At 44.5% G+C, this 24,877-nt stretch overlaps 1 protein-coding gene across 1 annotated transcript in view; it reads right to left on the bottom strand.

Moving 5' to 3' along the window:
* Window positions 1-24,871, bottom strand: part of nup62l (nucleoporin 62 like) — a 118,562-nt gene extending 93,691 nt beyond the window's left edge. Inside the window, exons 1-4 of the mRNA XM_078211200.1 lie at window positions 24,665-24,871; window positions 15,161-15,582; window positions 11,148-11,237; window positions 3,930-4,025 (exon numbers count right to left, since the gene is read on the bottom strand). Coding sequence (XP_078067326.1) covers window positions 3,930-4,025; window positions 11,148-11,237; window positions 15,161-15,470 — 496 coding nt within the window. The 5' untranslated portion in view covers window positions 15,471-15,582; window positions 24,665-24,871. The remainder of the gene's footprint in view (window positions 1-3,929; window positions 4,026-11,147; window positions 11,238-15,160; window positions 15,583-24,664) is intronic.
* Between the last annotated feature and the right edge of the window lie 6 nt (window positions 24,872-24,877).

Here is a 24,877-nt window from a genome sequence, read left to right as displayed (position 1 = left end):
GGAAGTTTTTCACAGAGGGGGCGAGTGGAATCGGCTGCCATCAGTGGTAGTGGAGCCAAACTCAATAGGGTCATTTAAGAAACTCCTGGATGAGTACATGGGACTTAATAGGATGGAGTGTTATAGGTCGGCCTAAAAGGTAGGGATATGTTCGGCACAACTTGTGGGGCCGAAGGGCCTGTTTTGTGCTGCAGTTTTTCCATGTTTCTATAACTCCTCTGCCACACTCACCAACTAAGTTAATATTATTAAAGATTCATAATTTAACCTAGGCTGTTCCATACAACTTACTTGCATCAAAGGTAGCCATTTTACTTTACTAATGTAAGAAACCTAGTCTCTATCAGAATCCCTACAGCGCAGGAGGCCACCATTTGGCCCATTGAGGCTGCACTGACAACAATCCCACCTAGGCCCTATCGCAATAATCCAATGTATTTACCCCATTAATCCCCCTGACACCAAGGGTCAATTTAGCATAGCCAATCAACTTAGCCTGCATATCTTTGGACTTCTATATCTTACCAATTATGACCAGCATCCAGTCACCCGCTGTCCTCATTTAAAAATATCTTGGACGGGCCCCCAGACTTTCCTCGATCTGTGGTCCCACAGCGCCAGGGACTCAGGATTGATTCTGGTCATGGGTGACTGTGCGGATTTTGCACATTCTCGCGATGCCTGTGTGGGTTTCCACCACATACTCTGGTTTCCTCCCAAAGTCCCAAGATGTGTGGGTTGGTGGATTGGCTATGCTAAATTGCCCATTAGTGTCCCAAGATATGTAAATTAGGGGGATTAAGAACAAACAACAGTCCAGCACAGGAAACAGGCCCTTCGGCCCTCCAAGCCTGTGCCGCTCCTTGGTCCAACTAGACCAATCGTTTGTATTCCTCCATTCCCAGGCTGCTCATGTGACTATTAAGGTAAGTCTTAAATGATGTCAGCGTGTCTGCCTCCACCACCCTACTTGGCAGCGCATTCCAGGCCCCCACCACCCTCTGCGTAAAAAACATCTCTCTAATATCTGAGTTATACTTCGCCCCTCTCTCCTCGAGCCCGTGACCCCTCGTGATCGCCACTTCTGATCTGGGAAAAAGCTTCCAACCGTTCAAACCTATCTATCCCCTTCATAATCTTGTACATCTCTATTAGATCTGCCCTCCTTCTCCATCTTTCCAGGGAGAACAAGCCCAGTTTACCCAATCTCTCCTCATAGCCAAGACCCTCCATACCAGGCAACATCCTGGTAAACCTTCTCTGCACTTTTTCCGACGCCTCCACGTCCTTCTGGTAGTGTGGCGACCAGAACTGGACGCAGTACTCCAAATGTGGCCTAACCAGCGTTCTATACAGCTGCATCATCAGACTCCAGCTTTTATACTCTATACCCCGTCCTATAAAGGCAAGCATACCATATGCCTTCTTCACCACCTTCTCCACCTGTGTTGCCACCTTCAAGGATTTGTGGACTTGCACACCTAGGTCCCTCTGTGTTTCTATACTCCTGATGACTCTGCCATTTATTGTATAACTCCTCCCTACATTATTTCTTCCAAAATGCATCACTTCGCATTTATCCGGATTAAATTCCATCTGCCACCTCTCCGCCCAATTTTCCAGCCCATCTATATCCTGCTATATTGCCCAACCATGCTCATCGCTATCCGCAAGTCCAGCCATCTTCGTGTCATCCGCAAACTTGCTGATAACACCAGTTACACCTTCTTCCAAATCATTTATATATATCACAAATAGCAGGGAGGCAATTATATGGGGTTACAGGGAAAGAGCCTGGAAGGGATGCTCTGAGAGTCAGTACAGACTTGATGGGCCGAATGTTCTCCTTCTGCTCTATAAGGATTCCATGACTCTATAATTTGTTACCCCTGGCTATTGCACACCCAAGATTGCAGAGTGGAATTTGGCTTGATAAATCTCCCTTTCATTTTTCGCTTAGTAACAGGGCAGCTATTGAACAGAGTAACAAAGATGTTTAATTAATTATTTTGCTAAAAGTGTAAGCAAACATGAAATGTAATACCATTTCTTCATCCATCATTGTACCTTTATAGAAGTACACAGATCCATAAGGATAACACAAGTTACAAAATTTTATATTCTAATGTTCTCAATAGGTACACAGTCCATGTAAATTAATAGAACTGTGGTCAGATGCTCTACATTCTGAAATCAAGTGTCAAATGCCACCCAGAACTTCAATTTATTTCTCAAATTCCCTCCAGACACTTGTCACAATGTAAGCCACTAACCCCACTGGAACTCTTGTCTTTCACATGAGTTTCTAATCTCCACTCAGAGAACACGCCTTGGAATCTTCTCCCAAGCAACACACTCCCTCAGGTGTCTACATCAAGGATGTACCTACAGGGTATCAACCTCATTCCAATGTTCCCCTCCACTGGATCATTCAAGCTTTGCCTTCCAGACAATCGCTCAGATACCCAGCCATGCCAAAAAAAATGACTTCAAAGACCCATAGTAAGGAGTCATCAACTTTTGGTTGTCTCCATTGATCTCTTGCCTTCACAAGCCCACGCTGTTCCAGGTCTGCAATATACCGGGGGCGGCACGGTAGCACAGTGGTTAGCACTGCTGCTTCACAGCTCCAGGGTCCTGGGTTCGATTCCCGGCTCAGGTCACTGTGTGGAGTTTGCACATTCTCCTCGTGTCTGCGTGGGTTTCCTCCGGGTGCTCCGGTTTCCTCCCACAGTCCAAAGATGTGCGGGTTAGGTTGATTGGCCAGGTTAAAAATTGCCCCTTACCGAGTCCTGGGATGCGTAGGTTAGAGGGATTAGCGGGTAAAAAAAAAAAGGGATTAGCGGGTAGGGCCTGGGTGGGATTGTGGTTGGTGCAGACTCGATGGGCCGAATGGCCTCCTTCTGCACTGTAGGGTTTCTATGATTTCTACAGCCCTGTCTTTTAACCTGTAGCTTCTGCTTTTGCTCCTCACTCTTAACAGGACATTTTTTTCAGATTCTTGTTCTTTCCCTTTGACTAGGTGGTCATTTTTGGGACTTTGTTCTGTCCCTCTGCCTGTTTTTGGGACCTTTTACTTTAGTTTAGTACTTTTTTCCTGTCCCCTTGCATGTTCTGCCTGTTCCAGTAATTTTGTGAACTGGCGTTTCATTCTGGGCAACAGCTGAACTAAAAAAACTGCCATCATATTTCGCCTCAACTGTGGGCCCCCCTTGTTGCTAAGCAGCAAACGTTTTCCTACTTGAAGTGTTGTAGAACCTCACTAAAATGCAGGTCTTTTAAAGAACTAAAACTCAAGTTTCCCTTGCACACAATTACAGATATGCAAATTAATTTTAAACTTAAAGTTCTAGGTTATGCCCGACACACAAAGACAAATATAAATTACTTGAAATTATCTGTATTTTCTAATATTATGAGAGGCCAGTAGTCTGGTTGAGGATTTCTTAATGATCTGTATGAATTTTACATTCATCAAGGTGAGGCACACACAATGGGCTGAATGGCCTCATTCTGCATTCTAACAATTCTAAGATTATGAAAAGGAAACATTAGGTTCACTAGTTTAACATAACTGTCTCATTCACAACTATACAGGCTTTGCAATTCACACACAGATCTCAATAACAATACTTTAAACCAAACATGTAAAATGTTTTTTGGAGACTGAACACCCTCTGTTATCAGCCTCACCAATATTGAGAAACAAATTAGAAGTGTCTATGGTTCAATTTCATTCTGAAGACAAATCAAGATACATTAAGGTGGTTAATAAAGGTCCTCAGCAGTAACTCACCACTAAAACCCAATACTGTATAGCTTGTGGGGTCAGGGCTTGATGTATTGAACAGACATTGCTGATGTGAAACAATATGCTATATCCAAACAGACAACTGGGGATATGCATTAAGCATTTCTTAATGACTTACATGTAAAACCAGTTGTCACTGAAGTGGCAGGAGGCACCGAGCTCACCACTGAGGCAAACAGAGTTGGTCCAGCTGCAGGTGCACTGGTCAAAGCTCCTGCAGAGTAAAGAGTGTATTAGTTCTTGCATTTATTTTTAAAAAGTGGAATTTCTCCCACAATAACAATCAAGGCTCACTTGTTCTGCATTTAAGAGTTCCTTACATCGCTCCTTTTGTCGACTCGTGCTACAAGGCTCACAGTCTATTGGGGAGATTATTTAACACCCTTGACTCAGGATTTAAACAACTTAACAGAAACCACTAACGTTATACTTTAACCAGTTTTCAAGAGAATCTCTGCAGTATGCCAAGTCATGTAAACAAACACTTGGCAGACAACAGTCCCAGACACAACACTGAAAGCACAATGTTGAACAGAGAGGATAACTGCAAGTCATCCTGAGATCTTGGCATAAATGACTGATTCAGCCAAATTACTGAATTGAATGGAGTTATGATCACCTTCAAACGATCACTTTTCTCCACAAAGATCTTCACCTGATCATACTTTAGCAGCAAAAATTAAACATGAACATAGCCAAGAAACACAAGGGACTTCCTGTAGGAGGGTGGGGCTGTGGGTGACAAAGTAAATCACTAATGACTGAATTCTGGGACGAGAGAAATATACATAACAAAACTGAAGACACGCATCAGGATTTGGGCCACCTTTTACAAAATATCAGGCTGAATTCGAATGGCACGTGGGAAAGAGGGGATAGCACCATTCGCATTGGTGGACATTTTTCTTTTTATTTATTGCAGTTAAATGGGCAAGGGTTCTAATGCAAATTGGACAATTAATAAACTGGTGAGTTAGATTGCTCTGGCAGTGGATGAACTCAGTAAGAAGTCTCACAACACCAGGTTAAAGTCCAACAGGTTTATTTGGTAGCAAAACCCACTAGCTTTCGGAGCGCTGCCCCTTCGTCAGGTAAGTAGGAGTTTGGTTCACAAACAGGGCATATAAAGACAAACTCAATTTACAAAATAATGGTTGGAATGAGAGTCTTTACAGGTAATCAAGTCTTAAAGGTACAGACAATGAGAGTGGAGAGAGGGTTAAGCACAGGTTAAAGAGATGTGTATTGTCTCCAGCCAGGACAGTTAGTGAGATTTTGCAAGCCGTGGGGGTTACAGATAGTGTGACATGAACCCAAGATCCCGGTTGAGGCCGTCCTCATGTGTGCGAAACTTGGCTATCAGTCTCTGCTCAGCGACTCTGCGTTGTCATGTGTCGTGAAGGCCGCCTTGGAGAACGCTGACGCGAAGATCAGAGGCCGAATGCCCGTGACCGCTGAAGTGCTCCCCAACAGGAAGAGAACAGTCTTGCCTGGTGATTGTCGAGCGGTGTTCATTGATCCGTTGTCGCAGCGTCTGCATAGTTTCCCCAATGTACCATGCCTCGGGGCATCCTTTCCTGCAGCGTATCAGGTAGACAAGCTTGGCCGAGTTGCAAGAGTATGTACCGTGTACCTGGTGGATGGTGTCCTCACGTGAGATGATGGCATCCGTATCGATGATCCAGCACGTCTTGCAGAGGTTGCTGTGGCAGGGTTGTGTGGTGTCGTGGTCACTGCTCTCCTGAAGGCTGGGTAGTTTGCTGTGGACAATGGTCTGTTTGAGGTTGTGCGGTTGTTTGAAGGCAAGAACTGGGGGTGTGGGGATGGCCTTGGTGAGATGTTTGTCTTCATCAATGACATGTTGAAGGCTCCGGAGGTGTCGTCGTAGTTTCTCCGCTCCGAAGTAGTACTGGACAAAGGGTACTCTGTCCGCCGTGTCCCGTGTTTGTCTTCTGAGGAGGTCGGTGCAGTTTTTCGCTGTGGCACGTCGGAACTGTCAATCGAGGAGACGAGCGCCATTACCTGTTCTTATGAGGGCATCTTTCAGCGTCTGGAGGTGTCTGTTGCGATCCTCCTCATCCGAGCAGATCCTGTGTATACGGAGGGCTTGTCCATGGGGGATGGCTTCTTTAATGCGTTTAGCGTGGAAGCTGGAGAAGTGGAGCATCCTGAGGTTATCCGTGGGTTTGCAGTACAGTGAGGTGCTGAGGTGACCATCCTTAATGGAGATACGTGTGTCCAAGAATGCAAGCGATTCCGGAGAGTAGTCCATGGTGAGTCTGATGGTGGGATGGAACTTGATGTCATCATATAGTTGTTTCAGTGATTGTTCACCATGAGTCCAAAGGAAGAAAATGTCATCCATGTATCTAGTGTATAGCATTGGTTGAAGGTCCTGTGCGGTGAAGAGGTCTTGTTCGAACCTGTGCATAAAGATGTTGGTATATTGAGGTGCGAATTTGGTCCCCATGGCTGTTCCACGTGTCTGGGTGAAGAACTGGCTGTTGAAGGTGAAGACATTGTGGTCCAGGATGAAGCGGATGAGTTGTACAATTGCATCTGGAGACTGACAGTTGTCGGCGTCGAGTACTGAGGCAGTTGCAGCAATACCATCGTCATGGGGGATGCTGGTGTAGAGTGCCGAGACATCCATTGTGACGAGGAGTGCTCCTGGTTCAACTGCTCCATGTGTGCCGAGTTTCTGTAGGAAGTCCGTAGTGTCGTGACAAAAGCTGGGGGTTCTTTGTACAATGGGTTTCAGGATGCCCTCGACGTAGCCGGAGAGGTTCTTGCACAGGGTCCCATTGCCCGATACAATGGGACGGCCGGGTGTGTTTGCCTTGTGTATCTTCGGGAGGCAGTAGAGATCTCCAGCACGGGGAGTACTTGGGATGAGAGCACGGAGGGTGCTCTGAAGGTCCGGATCAAAGGTCTTGACCAGTCTGTTGAGTTGACGGGTGCGTTCTTTGGTCAGATCGGTGGGTAACTGTCTGTAGTGTTCCTCGTTGCTCAATTGTCGGTACACTTCTTTGCAGTAATAAGAACAAAGAACACAGCACAGGAACAGGCCCTTCGGCTCTCCAAGCCTGCGCCGCTCATGTGCCCACTAGACCATTCTTTTGTATCCCTCTATTCCCAGTCTGTTCATGTGGCTATCCAGATAAGTCTTAAACGATCCCAGCGTGTCCGCCTCAATCACCTTGCTTGTCAGTGCATTCCAGGCCCCCACTACCCTCTGTGTAAAATACGTCCCCCTGACATCTGTGTTGAACCTTGCCCCCCCTCACCTTGAACCCGTGACCCCTTGTGTTCGTCACCTCCGACCTGGGAAAAAGCTTCCCACTGTTCACTATCTATGCCCTTCATAATTTTATACACCTCTATTTAGGTCGCCCCTCATCCTCCGTCTTTCCAGGGAGAACAACCCCAATTTACCCAATTTCTCCTCATAGCTAAGACCTTCCATACCAGGCAACATCCTGGTATACCTTCTCTGTACTCCTCCAAAGCCTCCACGTCCTTCTGGTAGTGTGGCGACCAGAACTGGACGCAGTATTCCAAATGAATCCGTTCTGTTCAATATGACGATGGCCCCTCCTTTGTCTGCTGGTTTGATGACAATGTCACGTTGGTCTTGAGCGTGCGGATGGCGCTGCGTTGTGCTTGGGTGGTATTTGGGACTGTCTTGTGAGTGCGGCTGAAGAATCTGGTGTTGACGCACCTCCTGACGGCTTGGACATACATGTCAAGTCGAGGGCAGCGGCCTTCCGGAGGATTCCAATTCGACTCTTTCCTCTTCGGTTGCTGCACTGCGGATCTCTGTTGGCTGTTCCGGTTCATTGGCTGTCTCATTGTGTTTTCTGTTGGCCTCTTGGGGTTTGTGGAAGAACTCCTGCAGCCCCATTCGCCTGATGAATTCCTGTGTCTGCTGCAAGACTGATGGGGTCTATTTTGGTGGTGGGGCAGAAATTGAGCCCTTGGCTGAGAACTTCAATTTCATCTGGTTGAAGTGTGTAGTCCGTCAAGTTGACAACGGACCTCCCTGCAGTGGTACTGTTTTCTACTGTGGTACCGAGGGAGGCTTGGTTGCTGCTGGTGGTGATGCCGAGTTTCTCAAGTTTCCTGTTCTTGGTGTGCATGTAGATGGCGTAGTTCCTTTGTCTTGTCTGCTTGGCAGAGTTTCGCAGCTGGTCTGCGTCCTGAGCGCAAGTTGAAAATGTGGACTCTATCTTGGTTTCCAGGACAACACGGGACACGGCAGACAGAGTACCCTTTGTCATCCAGTACTTCCCCGGAGCGGAGAAGCTACGACATCTTCTCCGGAGCCTTCAAAATGTCATTGATGAAGACGAACATCTCACCAAGGCCATCCCGACACCCCCGCTTATTGCCTTCAAACAACCGCACAACCTCAAACAGACCATTGTCCACAGCAAACTACCCAGCTTTCAGAACAGTGACCATGACACCACACAACCCTGCCACAGCAACCTCTGCAAGACGTGCCGGATCATCTCACGTGAGACCACCATCCACCAGATACACAGTACATACTCTTGCAACTCGGACAACGTTGTCTACCTGATATGCTGCAGAAAAGGATGTCCCGAGGCATGGTATATTGGGGAGACCATGCAGACGCTACGACAACAGATGAATGAACACTGCTCGACAATCACCAGGCAAGAGTGTTCTCTTCCTGTTGGGGAACACTTCAGCGGTCACGGGCATTCGGCCTCTGATCTTCGGGTAAGCACTCTCCAAGGCGGCCTTCACAACACACGACAACGCAGAGTCGCTGAGCAGAGACTGATAGCCAAGTTCCGCACACGAGGACAGCCTCAACCAGGATCTTGGGTTCATGTCACACTATCTGTAACCCCCATGACTTGCCTGGGCTTGCAAAATCTCAATAACTGTCCTGGCGGGAGACAATACACATTTCTTTAACCTGTGCTTAACCCTCTCTGCACTCACATTGTCTGTACCTTTAAGACTTGATTACCTGTAAAAATTCGCATTCCAACCATTATTTTGTAAATTGAGTTTGTGTCTTTATATGCCCTGTTTGTGAACAGAACTCCCACTCACCTGACAAAGGAGCAGCGCTCCGAAAGCTAGTGACTTTTGCTACCAAATAAACCTGTTGGACTTTAACCTGGTGTTGTGAGACTTCTTACTGTGTTTACCCCAGTCCAACGCCAGCATCTCCACATCAGTGAATGAACACACAGTGAAGCTGGAAGCTAATTCTACAGAGGGAAACAAATCCAGCTTTCAAATGAAAACACATTAGGAGACTTAGTAAGGTCAGAGGAATGTGATGCGACTGTTCCTTTAAGAAATGTATGTCTGTCATGTTTCGTGAGGGTACTGTTTTATACTCCAGCTTTGATTACAGTGCCGATTGTTTATAAACCTGGCAGTCTACATGCTGAGTGTGCAGAAGAATAATTGCTCCTAATTATTGGGGTGTTTTAATGAGTTAATGCAGTTTTGTTGTTTTTAGGGCTGTCTCCTGGGGTTTCAGAGTAGAGTTTAATTAGATTGGTTGACATGTGCATGTCATGTGCTAATGGAGGAGTTAGGCTGAGAGCCACAAGCAGGCAGTTGCTACTTGAATTTGTGGAGCAGTAGCCCCCTCGCTCTTTGGAAATTGAAGTTTGGGACCTGCTAGAAAAGATGCATCTCTCTCCAAAGGTTTGCAAAAGGTGTTTTCTCCTTGTCTGAGGTTCTGCTGTTTGAAGACAAGTCTTTCTCTGGAGGCTGCTATCTGAGAATCGGAAGACAGGTGTATCTCTCTATTTCTGCCCAGAGGTGTAAAAAGGCTGGAGGACTAGCAACTCACGCAAGCCTGTGTGTTTTGCCAACTGGTTCTGAAGAGGAGTTTAAGGCTATGAGGAATATTGCTTAAATTGGAACTAGTAGAGATAGCTAACAGCTAAGAACTATACCATGTCATGTTTAAGTATTTCAATTGATAAATGTTATGCTAATTCTTTGTTATAGTTAAACTATTAAATAAAGTTTGTTTTAATAAAAGCTTGCTAGCGGGTTAATAGAATCACATCTGGAGTGAAACATCTTATGCTTACACGAATGTGAACTGGTGTGACGACAATAATCTCTCCCTCAATGTCAACAAAACGAAGGAGATTGTCATCGACTCCAGGAAGTGTGTCTGTTCACCGCTCGACAATCACCAGGCAAGACTGTTCTCTTCCTGTTGGGGAGCACTTCAGCGGTCACGGGCATTCGGCCTCTGATCTTCGGGTAAGCGTTCTCCAAGGCGGCCTTCGCGACACACGACAGCGCAGAGTCGCTGAGCAGAAACTGATAGCCAAGTTCCGCACACACGAGGACGGCCTCAACCGGGATATTGGGTTCATGTCACACTATTTGTAACTCCCACAGTTGCGTGGACCTGCAGAGTTTCACTGGTTGTCTTGTCTGGAGACAACACACATCTTTTTAGCCTGTCTTGATGCTCTCTCCACTCACATTGTTTCGTTTCTTAAAGACTTGATTAGTTGTAAGTATTCGCATTCCAACCATTATTCATGTAAATTGAGTCTGTGTCTTTATAAGCTCTGTTTGTGAACAGAATTCCCACTCACCTGAAGAAGGGGCTTAGAGCTCCGAAAGCTTGTGTGGCTTTTGCTACCAAATAAACCTGTTGGACTTTAACCTGGTGTTGTTAAACTTCTTACTGTGTTTACCCCAGTCCAACGCCGGCATCTCCACATCTTATAAACCTGACAGGGATTTGACATCTTTTTGTTGTATAGTGAATGACAGGATGGTAGAAAGTCAATCAGATGGATCTTGGTATCTTAATTTGCCATTCTTATGTCAGACATTGGATAGTACATTTTGAAAACTAAAGCAGTGGAACAGCTCAACACAGATATTTTAGATGAAGGAGTAGGTGATTTCCCAGCACCCTGCATACGTCCAAGTGCATAACAACATTCCAGTTTTTAAAGTTTATTTATTAGTCTTACATGTACATGGTCTTACATTAACATTGCGAATGTGAACACTGAAATTTCCTCTAGTTGCCACAGTCCGGCACCTGTTCGGGTCAATGCACCTAACCAGAACATCTTTCAGAACGTGGGAGGAAACCGAAGCACTCGGAGGAAACCCACAGGGAGAATATGCAAACTCCACGACAGTGACCCAAGCCAGGAATCGAACCCAGATCCCTGGCACTGTGAGGCAGCAGTGCTAACCACTGTGCTACCATGCTACCCATTGATGGAGCAGCATGGTTTGCTAGTTTCTATTTTGTGTTTTAAAGGGTTTAGTTTATTCTAGCTCAGACTGGACCTACCTGCTGCCTTTGCACCAAAGGAAAAACCCTGAGTTGCAGGAGCTGATGTGGTGGTACCTGACACTGCTGTAACTGGGCCAAAGGCAAAACCTGAAAGAGGCAAAAGCACGGTGTCAAAACAATAGGAAAGCAGAGATAATTGGTGAGAAGTGGAGCTCATCATTTATACTTTACACTCCTCACCAATACAACAACCCACGCAGACAGCAACTTTACAGTCAGTTCACGTATCAAATGCATTGAACTTTAAAAAGTCTTGCCTAGGATTTGGGAATGGTGATAGCACAAGGATCACTCAGGTGTGGCAGGGGACTTTATTTCATTGAAGGAAAGTTATAACAAGTACACTCTTTCACTTGGTCTTTTCAAAGTTGGGTTGGAAAGGGAGAGGTTTGACCAGCATAATACAATGGTGCAGCATTGCTGGGCATATGTCGGACATTGGAAATAATGAATGGAATAGAATTCTAGAAACACTTCACATCATGATAGCATATTGAGTAGAGAGTGACTGCTTAATGTACATTAATACAACAAAATAAGATGGAAGATAGCAGTGGATTTAGATGTTAAAGTTAACAATATGTTATGTAATGTTAACAAAAGGCTGCACATCCTGATCAGAGTGGACGCAATTTGAATACATCGCTCAATCATGCCTAGAGACCACACTGTAAAGGAGGGATTGATTTATATACATTATTTCTACATAACTTGAACGACACTTCACTGCATTTAGCTGGAGAAATAATCCTACTGGACTCAGCAACTGCTGCAGTTTCAGTCAAGTACCAGTCTGCACCTGAACCACATTGGGGCCAACATCCTTGCGGGTAGGTTTGCTAATGTTGTTGGGAGGAGTTTAAACTAGTTTGGCAGGGGGACGGGACACAGAACATTAATAAAATAGAGACAGATCATGCTACAGTAAAGGAAGCAAGTCAGTGAATTCAACTATGTTGAGTATTAAGAGAGTAAGTCAAGGCTGGATGGTCTTTAATTCTAGGACTGCAATAGGAAAACTGATGAGTTAAGGGTGTGGATTGACACATGGAAGTGTGATATTGTTGCCATCACAAGAGACATGGTTAAGTGAAAGGAAGGAATGGCAAATCACATTTCAGGTATAGGATCTTTGGGTGAGACAGAGGTGTGTGTCAGCAGGAAGGTGGTGCAGCACTATTAACTAAGGAGTCAGCTACTGCAATAAGGAGAGATGGTATCTTGGAAGGGTCTTCAAACTAGGAATTTTGGGTAGAACTCAGGAATGTAAAGGGGGCAGCCACATTACTGGGAGTGTATTATAGCTCCCCAAAACAGTCAGTGGAAAATACAGCACCAAATATGTAGCCAGTCAGAGATTTGTAAGAGTAATAAAACTAGGGGATTTCAACTTTCCCAACATAAATAAGGATAGTCATATTGTGTAAAGGTTTTAGAGGGGCAGATTTCTTGAAATGTATCTAATGGGGGGGGGGGGGGGGGGAGAAGAGAGAGAGGGGGGGGGGAGAGAGGGGGGGGGGGGGGAGAAGAGAGAGAGTGAGAGAGGCGGGGGGACGGGGGAAAGAAAGAGAGAGAGGACCACAACACGGTACAGCTCATGTTTGTTACGGACAAGGAGAAAGATGGCCTGCAAAAGACTGCTTTGGACTGGGGGAAGGCAGGTTTTATTAAAATAAGGCATGATCTGGCCAAAGTTGGCTGGGAACAGCTTCTTGCGGTTAAGTCTACAGCAGAGCAGTGGGTGGGGGGCATTCAAATAGTAAATGAGGACACAACAGATCCAACATGTTTCCTTTACGGAGGGTAAATGTAGGAATAAGAAGTTCAGGGAACCCTGGATGTCTAGGACGATTCAGGACTGGATGAGGAAGACGACAAATGCTTTTAACAAGTCCAAATGGAGCAATTCAGCTACAGACCCAGAGGAAAATAGGATATGCAAAAGGGAACTTACGAAAGCAAGTAGAAGAGCAAAAAGGTGTGAAAAACAAACAAGATTGTGGTGAATCTTAAGCCATCCTACGAAGGGATTAAAGGGAGGGGCAAGGGCAACAGTAGGGCACATTAGAGACCAATAGAGCAAGCTGTATGTGAAGCCACAGGACATTGGGAGGGTGTTAAATAAAACTTCTCATCTGTCTTCACTCAAAGGAGAACATAAGTATAGAATTCAGGAAAAGGGGACTTGAGCAGCTTGACATAGGAAGTGAGATATTGGCGGCTCTGGCAGGCTTAAAAATGGGCAAATCCCCAGACCCAGATGAATTGCATCCCAGGCTGCTGTGGGAGGCGAGGCAGGAAATTGCAGGGGCTCTGACACAAATTTTTAATTCTTCTTTAGCCATGGGGGAAGTGCCAGAAGGTTGGAGGATGGCTAATGTGGTTCCACTTTTCAAGAAGAGTGGTAGAGATGAACCAGGAAATGACAGACTGGTGAGTTTCACATCAGTGGTAGGGAAACTATATTCCAAAGGAGAGAATTAATCTCCATTTGGAGAGGTGAGGCTAAATTAGGGACAGTCAGCATGGCTTCAACAGAGGGAGGTCATGCCTAACAAATTTGATTGAATCTTTTGAGGTGACCAGGTGTGTAGATGAGGGTAATGCAGTTAATGTAGTTTGTATGGATTTTAGCAAAGCCTTTGACATTGTCCCATGTGGGAGACTTATAGAGGCATCCACCGCGTATGGGATACAGGGTAATTTGATGAAGTGGATTCACAATTGGCTCAGTTGTACAAGAGGGTGAAGACAGAAGGCTGCTTTACTGAGTGGATGCCCCCAGTGTCCAGTGGCGTACCACAGAGATCTGTGCTGGGTCCCATATTATTTGTATTTTATATAAATGATATAGTAATCCTACGCCCCACAGTCATCTAAGTTTGCAGATGACAAAAATTGGCCAAGTAGTTAACAGTGAGGCTGAATACCTTGGGCTACAAAAAGATATAGATGGGATGGTCAAATGGGCAGATAAGTAGCAAATGGAATTTTACCCTGAAAAGGGAGAGGTGATACATTTTGGAAGGAGTAATTTGACAAGGAGATATTCAATGAACAACATAACTCCAGGAAGTTCTATGGAACGAAGGGACCTTGGAGAGTTTGTCCATAAAGCCCCTGAAGGCAGAAGTGTATGTTAGTAGGGTGGTGAAAAACGGATACGGAGCCTTTCATCAATATACTTGCCTTTATCAATCGAGGCATAGATTACAAAAGTAGGGGAAATCATGTCGGAGTTATACAGAACTTTGGTGAGGCCACAGCTATTGCAGTCACATTATAGAAAGGATGTGATTGCACTGGAGGGGGTGCAGAGGAGATTCACCAGCATGTTACCCAAGGTGGAATATACAAGTTAAAAGAGGCTGGATAGGCTTGGGTTGTTTTCCTTGGTAAGAGTTTTAACACCAGGTTTATCTGGTAGCAAATAAACTTGTTGGACTTTAACCTGTTGTTAAAACTCTTACTGTGTTTACCCCAGCCCAACGCCGGCATCTCCACATCTTGTTTTCCTTGGTACAGGGAAGACTGAAGGACAACCTGATAGAGGTGTACAAGGTTGCGGTGCATGAACAGAGTGGATAGGGAGCAGCTGTTCCGTTAGTGAGGGACTGTTTCATTAATCACTTGACAGTGATTAATGAAACAATCCCTCACTAACCCTCTGCCCAGTGATTAATGAAACAGACCCACACTGGCCCTCTACAGTGATTAATGAAATATCCCTCACTGTCCCTCGACAGTGATTAATTAAACATCCCTCACTGACCCTACACAGTGATTAATGAAACATTCTTCACTGACTCTCCACCCAGTCAGTAACAAAACAGTCCCTCGCTGGCTTTCTAGTCATTAATGAAACAGTCCTTTGCTGACCCTCTGCACAACGATTAATGAAACAGCCCATTACTGACCCTCTACCCAGAGCAATTCATGAAACCGCAACAACACTGACACTCTATACATGGAGTAGATAAAGAATCAACCCCACATTGACGGTGACGTACCTGCAGACTGTGCACCAAGGGAAAGTGGTGCCGCTGGTTTGGGGACTGTTGTAGTTGCCGGAGTACTGAAGCTGAAACCAGCAAGTGTGGGTGTTCCATTGGTTGCTGTGCCGAAGGTAAATCCACTGGCTGCGGTGCTCTGGGTTGGGGCAGCTGGGGTAGAGGTGAATCCAAACCCAGTGGAAGTGGTTGTCTGAGCTGTGGAACATGCACTGTTGAGCCCGAAACTTGTGACAGTTGGCTGTGTCGTGCTGGTGCCAAAACTGAAACCTGCTGGTGCTGTCGTCTGAGCTATCGATCCGGAGGACATGGGTGGGCAAGAAGTGGTGGTACTCGTGCTGGCAGCAGGCACATTACCAAAGGAAAAGCTAGAGATTGGCTGATTTGCAGTGCCACCAAACCCCAGGTTTGTTTTGTTCACTCTGCAGAGAAAAGACAAGTTTCAACTAAGATGTTATATCACTGGGTGAAATCAGAATCGGACCAGAAATAAACTTGACCCTATACTGTAATATACACTGAACCAAACAGAGATAAACTGGGTTCTGCTCCTCAGAGAAATATACAAACAAGAAGCAAGAGTATGCGATTCCGCCCCTCGAGCCTGTTCCCTCATTTAATATCATGGCTGATCTGATGGTAATCTCAATTCTGCATCCCACCTTACTGATAACCTTTCACCCCCTTGCTTACCAAGAATCTATCCACCTCTGCCTTTAAACATTCAAAGATGCTGTTCCAGTGCCTTCTCAGGAGAAGTGGTCCAGGGACTCATGATCCTCAGAAAAATAATCACCTCGCTTCCAATTTAAATGGGCAACCCCTTATTTTTAAACAGTAACCCTACAGATTCTCCTACAAGAGGAAACATCCTCTCCACATCCACCCGGTCAAAATCCCTAAAGGATCTTGTATGTTTCAATCAAATCGTTTCTTATTCTTCTAAACTTCCGTGGATACAACGTAATACGTGGTTATAAGGTAAACTGCCCATTCCTGGTATTAATTGAGTAAACCATCTCCGAACTGCATCCAACAGGTACATTCTACTTTTTTTTATTCATTCATGGGATATGGGCGTCGCTGGCTGGCCAACATTTATTGCCCATCCCTAGTTGCCCTTGTTCAGAGGGCAACTGAGAGTCAACCACATTGCTGTGGCACTGGAGTCATGAGGGCCAGACCAGATAAGGATGGCAGATTTCCTTCCCCAAAGGACATTAGTGAACTAGATGGGTTTTTCAAACAATTGACAATGGTTTCACAGTCCTCATAGATTCTTAATTCCAGATATTTTTTATTGAATTCAAATTCCACCATCTGACGTGGTGGGATTCGAAACCGGCTCCCCAGAACATTAGCGGAGTTTCTGGACTAATGGTCCAGCAACAATACCACAAGGCCATCACCTCCCCATCCTTCCTTAAATAAGTTGACCGATAGTGTACAGTGTACTCAGATGTGGTCTCACTGGTGCCCTGTACAACTGAAGCATTATCTCCCTACTTTTGTATTCAATACCCCTCGCAATAAATTACAATATTCGATTAGCTTTCTTAATTTTTTGCTGTACCTGCATATTAGTCTTTTGTGATTCATGCACTAAGATACCTAGATCCCTCTGCATCCCAGAGCTCTCACCATTTAGATTTACATTCAAATATGCATATTTCATTCTTCCTGCCAAAATGGACAATTTCAAATTTTCCCAAAATACACTTCGTTTGCAAGATCTTTGCCCACTTATTTGATCTATCCCTTTGTAGCCTCATGTCCTCTTCACAACTTACTTTCCTACCTGCCATCAGCAAATTTACCAACAATTCCATCTATCCCTTCATCGAAGTAACAGTTGAGCTTCCTTGCACTGATCCCTGTGGTACACCACTCATTATATCTTGCCAACCTGAAAAAGACCCATTTATGTCTACTCTTTGCTTCCTGTTAGCCAGACTGTCTTTTATCCATGCCAATAAGTTACCCCAATTCAAGCTTTTATTTTCCCACAGTAACTTCTGATGATACACTTCATCAAATGCCTTCTAGAAATCTAGGTACAGTACATCCACCAGATTCTCTTTAGACAAAGCACAGGTTTCTTTCTCAAACTACTCCAATAAACTGGTTAAACATGATTTCTCTTTCACAACACCCTGGCTGATTACCTTGAGCTTATCCAAGTGCCTTGCTTTGCTTCTTCAATAATAGTTTCTAACATTTTCTCTATCACAGATGTTAAGCTAACTGGCCTGCAGTTTCCCACTGTCGCCTTCCTTTTTTGAATAAAGGAGTTACATTTGTTATCTTCCAATCCAACGGGACCTACCCCGAATTTAGGCAGCTTCGGAAAATTAAAACAATGCATCAAGGATCTCATGAGCCACGTTTTTTAGACTTTAGGATGAAGTCCATCAGGACCAGAACACCTGCCAGTCCACAGCTCCCAACAGTTTACTCACTACCACTTCCTTAGTGTTTGCAATTTTTTCTCCCTCCTGTCCACTTCCTGGTTTGTTGCTGCTTCTGGACTGTTGTTTGTAGCCTCTTTAGTGAAGACTAGTGAAAAATACCTGCTGAAGTCATCTACTATCTCCTTGTTTTCCAGATTCTCTAGATACACTTTCTCCAGGACCAACACTCACTTTGTTAATTTGTTCCTTTTTAAAAATATTTATAAAAACTCTTTTCATCTATTTTATATTTCTGACCATCTTTCTCTCACTAACTTTTCCCTCCTTTTTAATATTTTAGTCATCCTTTGCTGTTCCTCATGTTCAGTCCAATCTTCTGACCTGTCACCTATCTTTACACAATTATACGATTTTTTTCTTAAGTTTGATACTATCTTTAAACTTTCTAATCATGTATGGTGGTCCATCCCTTGAACTTTCTCTTATTCATTGGAATGAATCTATTCTGTCAATGCTGAAATTTCCACTAAAATGCTTGCCACAGCATTTCTATTAACATATCCCTCAACTTAATTTGCTAATTTACTTTAGCCAGCTCTGCTTTAATGCCCTCATAATTGCCCTTATTTAAGTTTAGAAACAAAATCTCAGACCCACGCCTCTCTCCCTCAAATTGAATGTAAAATCCAAACACAATATTGTCGCTGTTACGATGATTATAATCACTCAGATTATTAATTAATTCCATCGAGTTGCACAATACCATGTCTAGAATAGCCTGATCTCTAGTTGGCTCCAGAACGTGCTGTTCTAAGAAACTATCCTTGAAACATTCTATGAACTCCTCATCTAAGTTGCCTTTGCCCACCTAATTTTTCCAGTCTACACGTAGATTAAAATCTCCCACGATTTCTGAGGCTTTGAGATCTGTTCTGGAGCAGTGGGACTTGTACAAGATGGACAGGTTGCCCCCGAGCAAGATGGGCTAACTTCCTCACAGGAAGATTTGCTAGTGTTGATGGGAAGGCTTTAAACTAGACTGGCAGAGGGATAGGAATCTGAGAATGGTCATATTGGAGGGCAGTAAAACTGGTAACAAGAGAGAGAAAAGCAGAAATCAAACAGAAGATAAGCAAGCATCAAATAGGATCCAAATAGAGAATAGTGTTTTTAAAAAATCATTAAAGACACACTATGTGAATGCACGCGCAAAAAGAAGCTGATGATCTGAATGCACAAGAAGAGTTAAGTGGGTATAATTTACTTGTCATTACAGAGATGTGGCTACAAGGTGACCAAGATTGGTTGCTGAATATCCAAGGATATTTGGTATTTAGGAGATATACACAAAAAGGAAAAGGAGGTAGGACAACACTGTTAATTAAGGTCAAGATCAATACATTGATAAGAGGAGATTTTAGGTTGAAGGTTATAGATGTCAAATCAGTTTGGATGGAGCTGAGAAACAGAAAGACAGAGCAAACATTGTTGGGAGTTGTTTAAAAGCCACCAAAACCTCGATGGTAATGCTGGGCATTGTATAAGTCAGGAAATTAGAGAGGCATTTACCATGCGTAATAATAATGTAGGACTTCAATTTACATACAAACTGGGTAAACCAAATCAGCACTAATGCTATGGAGCAGCTGTTCCTGCTGTGTATGCCAGGACTTTCTGTAGCAGTACATGGAGGAGAAAACTAGGGATCAGGCTATTTTGGATTTAATGTTGTGTTGGCTAATTCATAACTTTGCTATAAAGGAGCCTCTGGGAAATAGTGACCTTGTGATAGAATTTTGCATTACGCTTGAATGCGATATAGTTCATTCTGAAACTAATGGCTTAAATTTGAAGAATGGAAATTGAATTGAGGGGAATTTGGCTATGATGGATTGGGAAAATACACTAAAAGATTTGATGATAGTCAAGCAATGGCTAGTATTTGAAGAAATATCACATGGTCCACAACAGATATATATTCCTCTAAGCACTAAACACAAAGGGAAAGGTAAATCAACCACAGTTAACAAAATAAGTTTAAAGCATTAGATCAGAGAAAATGGCTTTATATCATTAAGAGCAAGAACCCAGCAAAATTCCAAAAAACTGATAAAAAGAGAATATGATGCAAACTAGCAAGGAACATTTTTATTCGTTCGCAGGACGGGGTGGTCACTGGCTAGCCAGCATTTATTGCCTTCCCGCACCACCCCACCCCACCCCCCTCCCCCAAGCTCTGGCTCTGGAATCACATGTAGGCCAGACCAGGTGAGGACAGCAGATTTCTTTCCCGAAAGGACATTAGTGAACTAGATGGGTTTTTCTGACAATCGACAATGGTTTATGGTCATCAGTAGATTCTCAGCTCCAGATAAAGGCTGATTGTCAAAGGTTTTAGGTCTGTGAAAAGGAAAAGATTTATGCGAACAAATGTGGATCCGTCAGATGGAAAGAGCAAGAGGCTAGCCAGGGAGAGGATTGGCCCACTCAAGGACAGAGGAGGGAATCTATGCGTGGAGCCAGAGGAAATGGGTGAGGTATTAAATGAGTACTTTGCATCACTATTCACCAAAGAGAATTTCTGAATGGAGGGCTGTGACAAGTGACGTTCCTCAGGGATCAGTGCTGGGGCCTTTGCTTCTTGTCCTCACTGGAACGACGAAGTTTGAAGGGCGACCTGATAGAAGTCTACAAGATTATGAGGGGCATGGACAGAGTGGATAGTCAGAAGCTTTTTCCCAGGGTGGAAGAGTCAATTACTGGGAGGCATTGGTTTAAGGTGCAAGATTTAAAGGAGATGTACGAGGCAATTCTTTTTTTATAGCAGGTGATGGGTGCTTGGAACCCGCTGCCAGGGGAGGTACTGGAAGCAGATATGGTAGTGACTTTTAAAGGCCATCTTGACAAATACATGAATAGGATGGGAATACAGTGATATGGTTCCAGGAAGGGTAGGGGGTTTTAGTTCAGTCAGGCAGCATGTTCGGTGCAGGTTTGAAGGACTTGTTCCTGTGGTGTAATTTTCTTTGTTCTTTGAAATGATAGAGAAATTAAACTGCTACTTTGCACCTGTCGGCACGGTAGCACAGTGGTTAGCACTGCTGCTTCACAGCTCCAGGGAGCTGGGTTCGATTCCTGGCTTAGGTCACTGTCTATGTGGAGTTTGCACATTCTCCTCATGTCTACGTGGGTTTCCTCCGGGTGCTCCAGTTTCCTCCCACAGTCCAAAGACGTGCAGGTTAGGTTGATTGGCCATGCTAAAATTGCCCCTTAGTGTCCTGAGATGTGTAGGTTGGAGGGATTAGTGGGTAAAATATGTAGGGATATGGGGATAGGGATATGGGGATAGGGCCTGGGTGGGATTGTGGTCAGTGCAGACTCGATGGGCTAAAGGGCCTCTTTCTGCACTGTAGGGTATCTATCTATTTGTTCTTATGGATGGAGATACAAAAAATCTCAGAAATATCAAGGGGACTTGTAAAAATATGGAACTGAAAGGAATTAGTATTAATAAAGAGGTTGTGATTGAAAAGTTAATTGGGTTGCTAAATCCCCTTGATTAAATGAGCTTCATCCCAGACTGTTGAAGGTGACCATAGCGATAGTGAATGCTGCGGTGGTTATCTTTCAAAATTTATGGATTCTGCAAAGGTTCCTGCAGACTGCAAAGTAGTAACATTTAAGGGAGGAAGAGAGACAATAGAGTACTACAGATCTGTCAATTTGACATTAGTGAAAATATTAGAATTCATTATAAAGGATGTGATAACTGGATATTTACAAAAGAATGGCAAAATTGAGTCCACGTGGATTTATGAACTGGAAGTCATGTTTGACAAACTTGGAGTTTTTTGAGGATATTACTTGCAGCATTGGTAAAGATAAAGTCGGCTTAAGCTGCTCTACCCTTTGATGGGGAGAGTTGACTGGTGGCGATTTAACCCGAGAATCACCACACCTCAGGTGAGGGGCAAGGTTAAGAAGGCAGAGTCTTCACGAATAACCTCAGCCAGTATGGGAATTGAACTCTCTCTCTCTGCATCACAATCCACCTATCCAGTCAAATGAACTAAACCAACCCAAGCATTGTTAAAGGAGAACCAGTGGATGTGGTGTATCTGGATTTTCAGAAGACTTTTGATAAAGTCCCACACAGGTTAGTAAACAAAATTAGGGCACATGGGATTGAGGTAAATATACTAGTATCGACTGAGAATCAGATAGAAAACAGAGAGCTGGGGTCACAGCCATTCACAATCTATATGAATGATTTGGATGTGGGGGCTAATTGTAATATTTCCAAAAGTTGCTGACAACATCAAACTGGTTGGAATGCAAAAAAAAAAACAGGAGGGGGGGGGGATGTCAAGATGTCATGGACAAAAAGACAAAGGGAATGTAAATAGTGGTGATAGAGGCTGAAAATGATACTGATAGCGTCCAATGAGATTGGAATGTGTAAATGTCAACAGACAAAGGCAAATGGCCCTAGTGGGATGAGGGCTGGGGAAAACAAGATGAAAAGTGAGATTTAGAAGTCAGCAAATGAAACCATGGAAGAAATTAAAATTATTAAGAATAGAAAGTAATAAAAATGGATTAAGATAAAAAGAAATTAAATAAAATCAAATAAATGGAAATGGAGTGGAGGAGAGTTCATGCTCTGAAGTTGTTGAACTCAACGTCCAGTCCAGGAGGCCATAAGTGCTTAATCAGAAAATGAGGTGCTGTTCCTTCAGTTTGTGTTGGGCTTCACTGGAACATTCCAAGGGTAAGGACGGATATGTGGACAAGAGAGCAGGATAGTGTGGTGAAATGGCAAGCATAAAGTAGGTCAGTGTCCTACTTGCGGATGGGACTGGTGTTTTGCAAAAACCATCACCCAATCTGCGTTTGATCTCTCGATGTAGACCGCATTGCGAACAACAAATGTAATAAATCAGATTGAATGGGGTGCATGTGAAGCGCTGCTTCACCTGAAAAGTTTTTGGGCCTTGGGATGGTGAGCAGGGAGAAGGAAAAGGGGCAGATGCTGAGAAATGTTGGTGCTATTCTCTCTCCACAGCTGCTGTCAGACCTGCTGAGATTTTCCAGCATTTTCTGTTTTTGTTTCAGATTCCGGCATCCAGTGTTTTGTTTTTATTTAGTGGCTGGGAACATAAATGTAAAGAGACTTGGACAGGTTAAGTGAATGGGTTGGAACATGGCAGATGGAATATAATGTCAATGAACGTGAAGTTATTCACTTTGTTAGAAACAGAAATCCAGAGTATTTCTTCAATGGCGAAAGGTTGGAAAGTGTTGATGTCCAATGGGTGTCCTTGTTCTTGGGTGTCCAGAGGATTGGAGGATTGCGGATGTGGTTCCTATATTCAAGAAAGAGAATAGGGATAGCCCAGGAAATTACCGACCGGTAAGTCGAACCTCAGTGGTTGGTAAGTTGATGCAGAAGATCCTGAGGGACAGGATTTATGAATATTTAGAGAAGTTTAGTATACTCAAAAGTAGTCAGCACGGCTTTGTCAAAGGCAAATCGTGCCTCACGAGCCTGGTGGACTTCTTCGAAAATGTGACTAAACACATTGACGAAGGAAAAGCAGTAGATGTGGTTTATATGGACTTCAGCAAGGCGTTCGATAAGGTCCCCCATGCAAGACTTCGAGAAAGTGAGAGGGCATGGGATCCAAGGGGCTGTTGCCTTGTGGATCCAGAACTGGCTTGCCTGCAGAACACCAAATTAAAGTCCAACAGGTTTATTTGGTAGCAAATGGTATTTGCTACCAAATAAACCTGTTGGACTTTAACCTGGTGTTGTGAGACTTCTAACCGTGTTCACCCCAGTCCAACGCCGGCATCTCCACATCTTGCCTGCAGAAGGCAGAGAGTGGTTGTAGATGGGTCTTTTTCTGAATGGAGGTCAGTCACCAGTGGAGTGTCCCAGGGATCTGCTCTGGGACCCTTGCTGTTTGTCATTTTCATAAATGACCTGGATGAGGAAGCGGAGGGATGGGTTGGTAAGTTTGCCGACGACACGAAGGTTGGTGGTGTTGTGGATAGTTTGGAGGGATGTCAGAAGCTGCAGCGTGACATAGATAGGATGCAAGACTGGGCGGAGAAGTGGCAGATGGACTTCAACCCGGATAAATGTGTAGTGGTCCATTTTGGCAGGTCAAATGGATGAAGGAGTATAATATCAAGGATAAGACTCTTAGCAGTGTGGAGGATCAGAAGGACCTTGGGGTCTGGGTCCATAGGACTCTTAAATAGGCCTCGCAGGTAGAGGAGGTGGTTAAGAAGATGTATGGTGTGCTGGCCTTCATCAATCGAGGGATTGAGTTTAGGAGTCGGGAGATAATGATGCAGCTACATAAGACCCTCGTCAGACCCCACTTGGAGTACTGTGCTCAGTTCTGGTTCCCTCATTACAGGAGGGATGTGAAAATTATTGAAAGGGTGCAGAGAAGATTTACAAGGATGTTGCCTGGATTGGTTGGCATGCCTTATGAGGATAGGTTGAGGGAGCTCGGTCTTTTCTCCTTGGAGAGACGAAGGATGAGAGGTGACCTGATAGAGGTGTATAAGATGTTAAGAGGTATAGATCGGGTGGATTCTCGGAGGCTTTTTCCCGGGGCTGAAATGGCTGCTACGAGAGGACACAGGTTTAAAGGTGCTGGGGAGTAGCTACAGAGGAGATGTCAGGGGTAAGTTTTTCACTCAGAGGGTGGTGGGTGAGTGGAATCGGCTGCCGTCAGTGGTGGTGGAGGTAAACTCGATAGGGTCTTTTAAGAGACTTCTGGATTCTGGATCCGAGTTGGGTAGATTCTTGGTAAGCAAGGGGTGAAAGGTTATCATGGGAAGGTGGGAATGCACATTTGAGATAACGATCAGAACAGCCATGACCTTATTAAATGGTGGAGCAGACTCAAAAGTTGAATGTTCCGAATGAAGGCTCCTTGTTATATGCATACTAATGACATGAAGGAACAAAAGACAGGAAAGTTGAGTCCAATAATGACAAGGTAGGCTGGAGGGGCCAAGTGGTTAGCTGGTGCTCCTCTGAAGGTGCATACGGCAGGCTTGCTGAGTGACCTACCCCAGTGAGAAGCCTCCAGCAGTGGAGGTTGCTGCAGCCGGTTGTGTGGGCACACAGAATCCAGTTGAAGATGTGGAGGTGGTATTGGCAGTGCTGAATGAGAAGAGACTGGCACTGCCAGCTGAGCTGCTGGCTGCTGCCAGGGCTTGTGGTGCTGTTGCAAAGCCAAAGCTTCCCTGCGGGCCGCCGGGGTTATTACCGAAAGCGAACCCA

Source organism: Mustelus asterias, chromosome 4 (genome assembly GCF_964213995.1).
Source record: "Mustelus asterias chromosome 4, sMusAst1.hap1.1, whole genome shotgun sequence".
In the NCBI taxonomy this organism is placed as follows: domain Eukaryota; kingdom Metazoa; phylum Chordata; class Chondrichthyes; order Carcharhiniformes; family Triakidae; genus Mustelus; species Mustelus asterias.
This window is presented reverse-complemented; position numbering and strand designations above follow the sequence as displayed.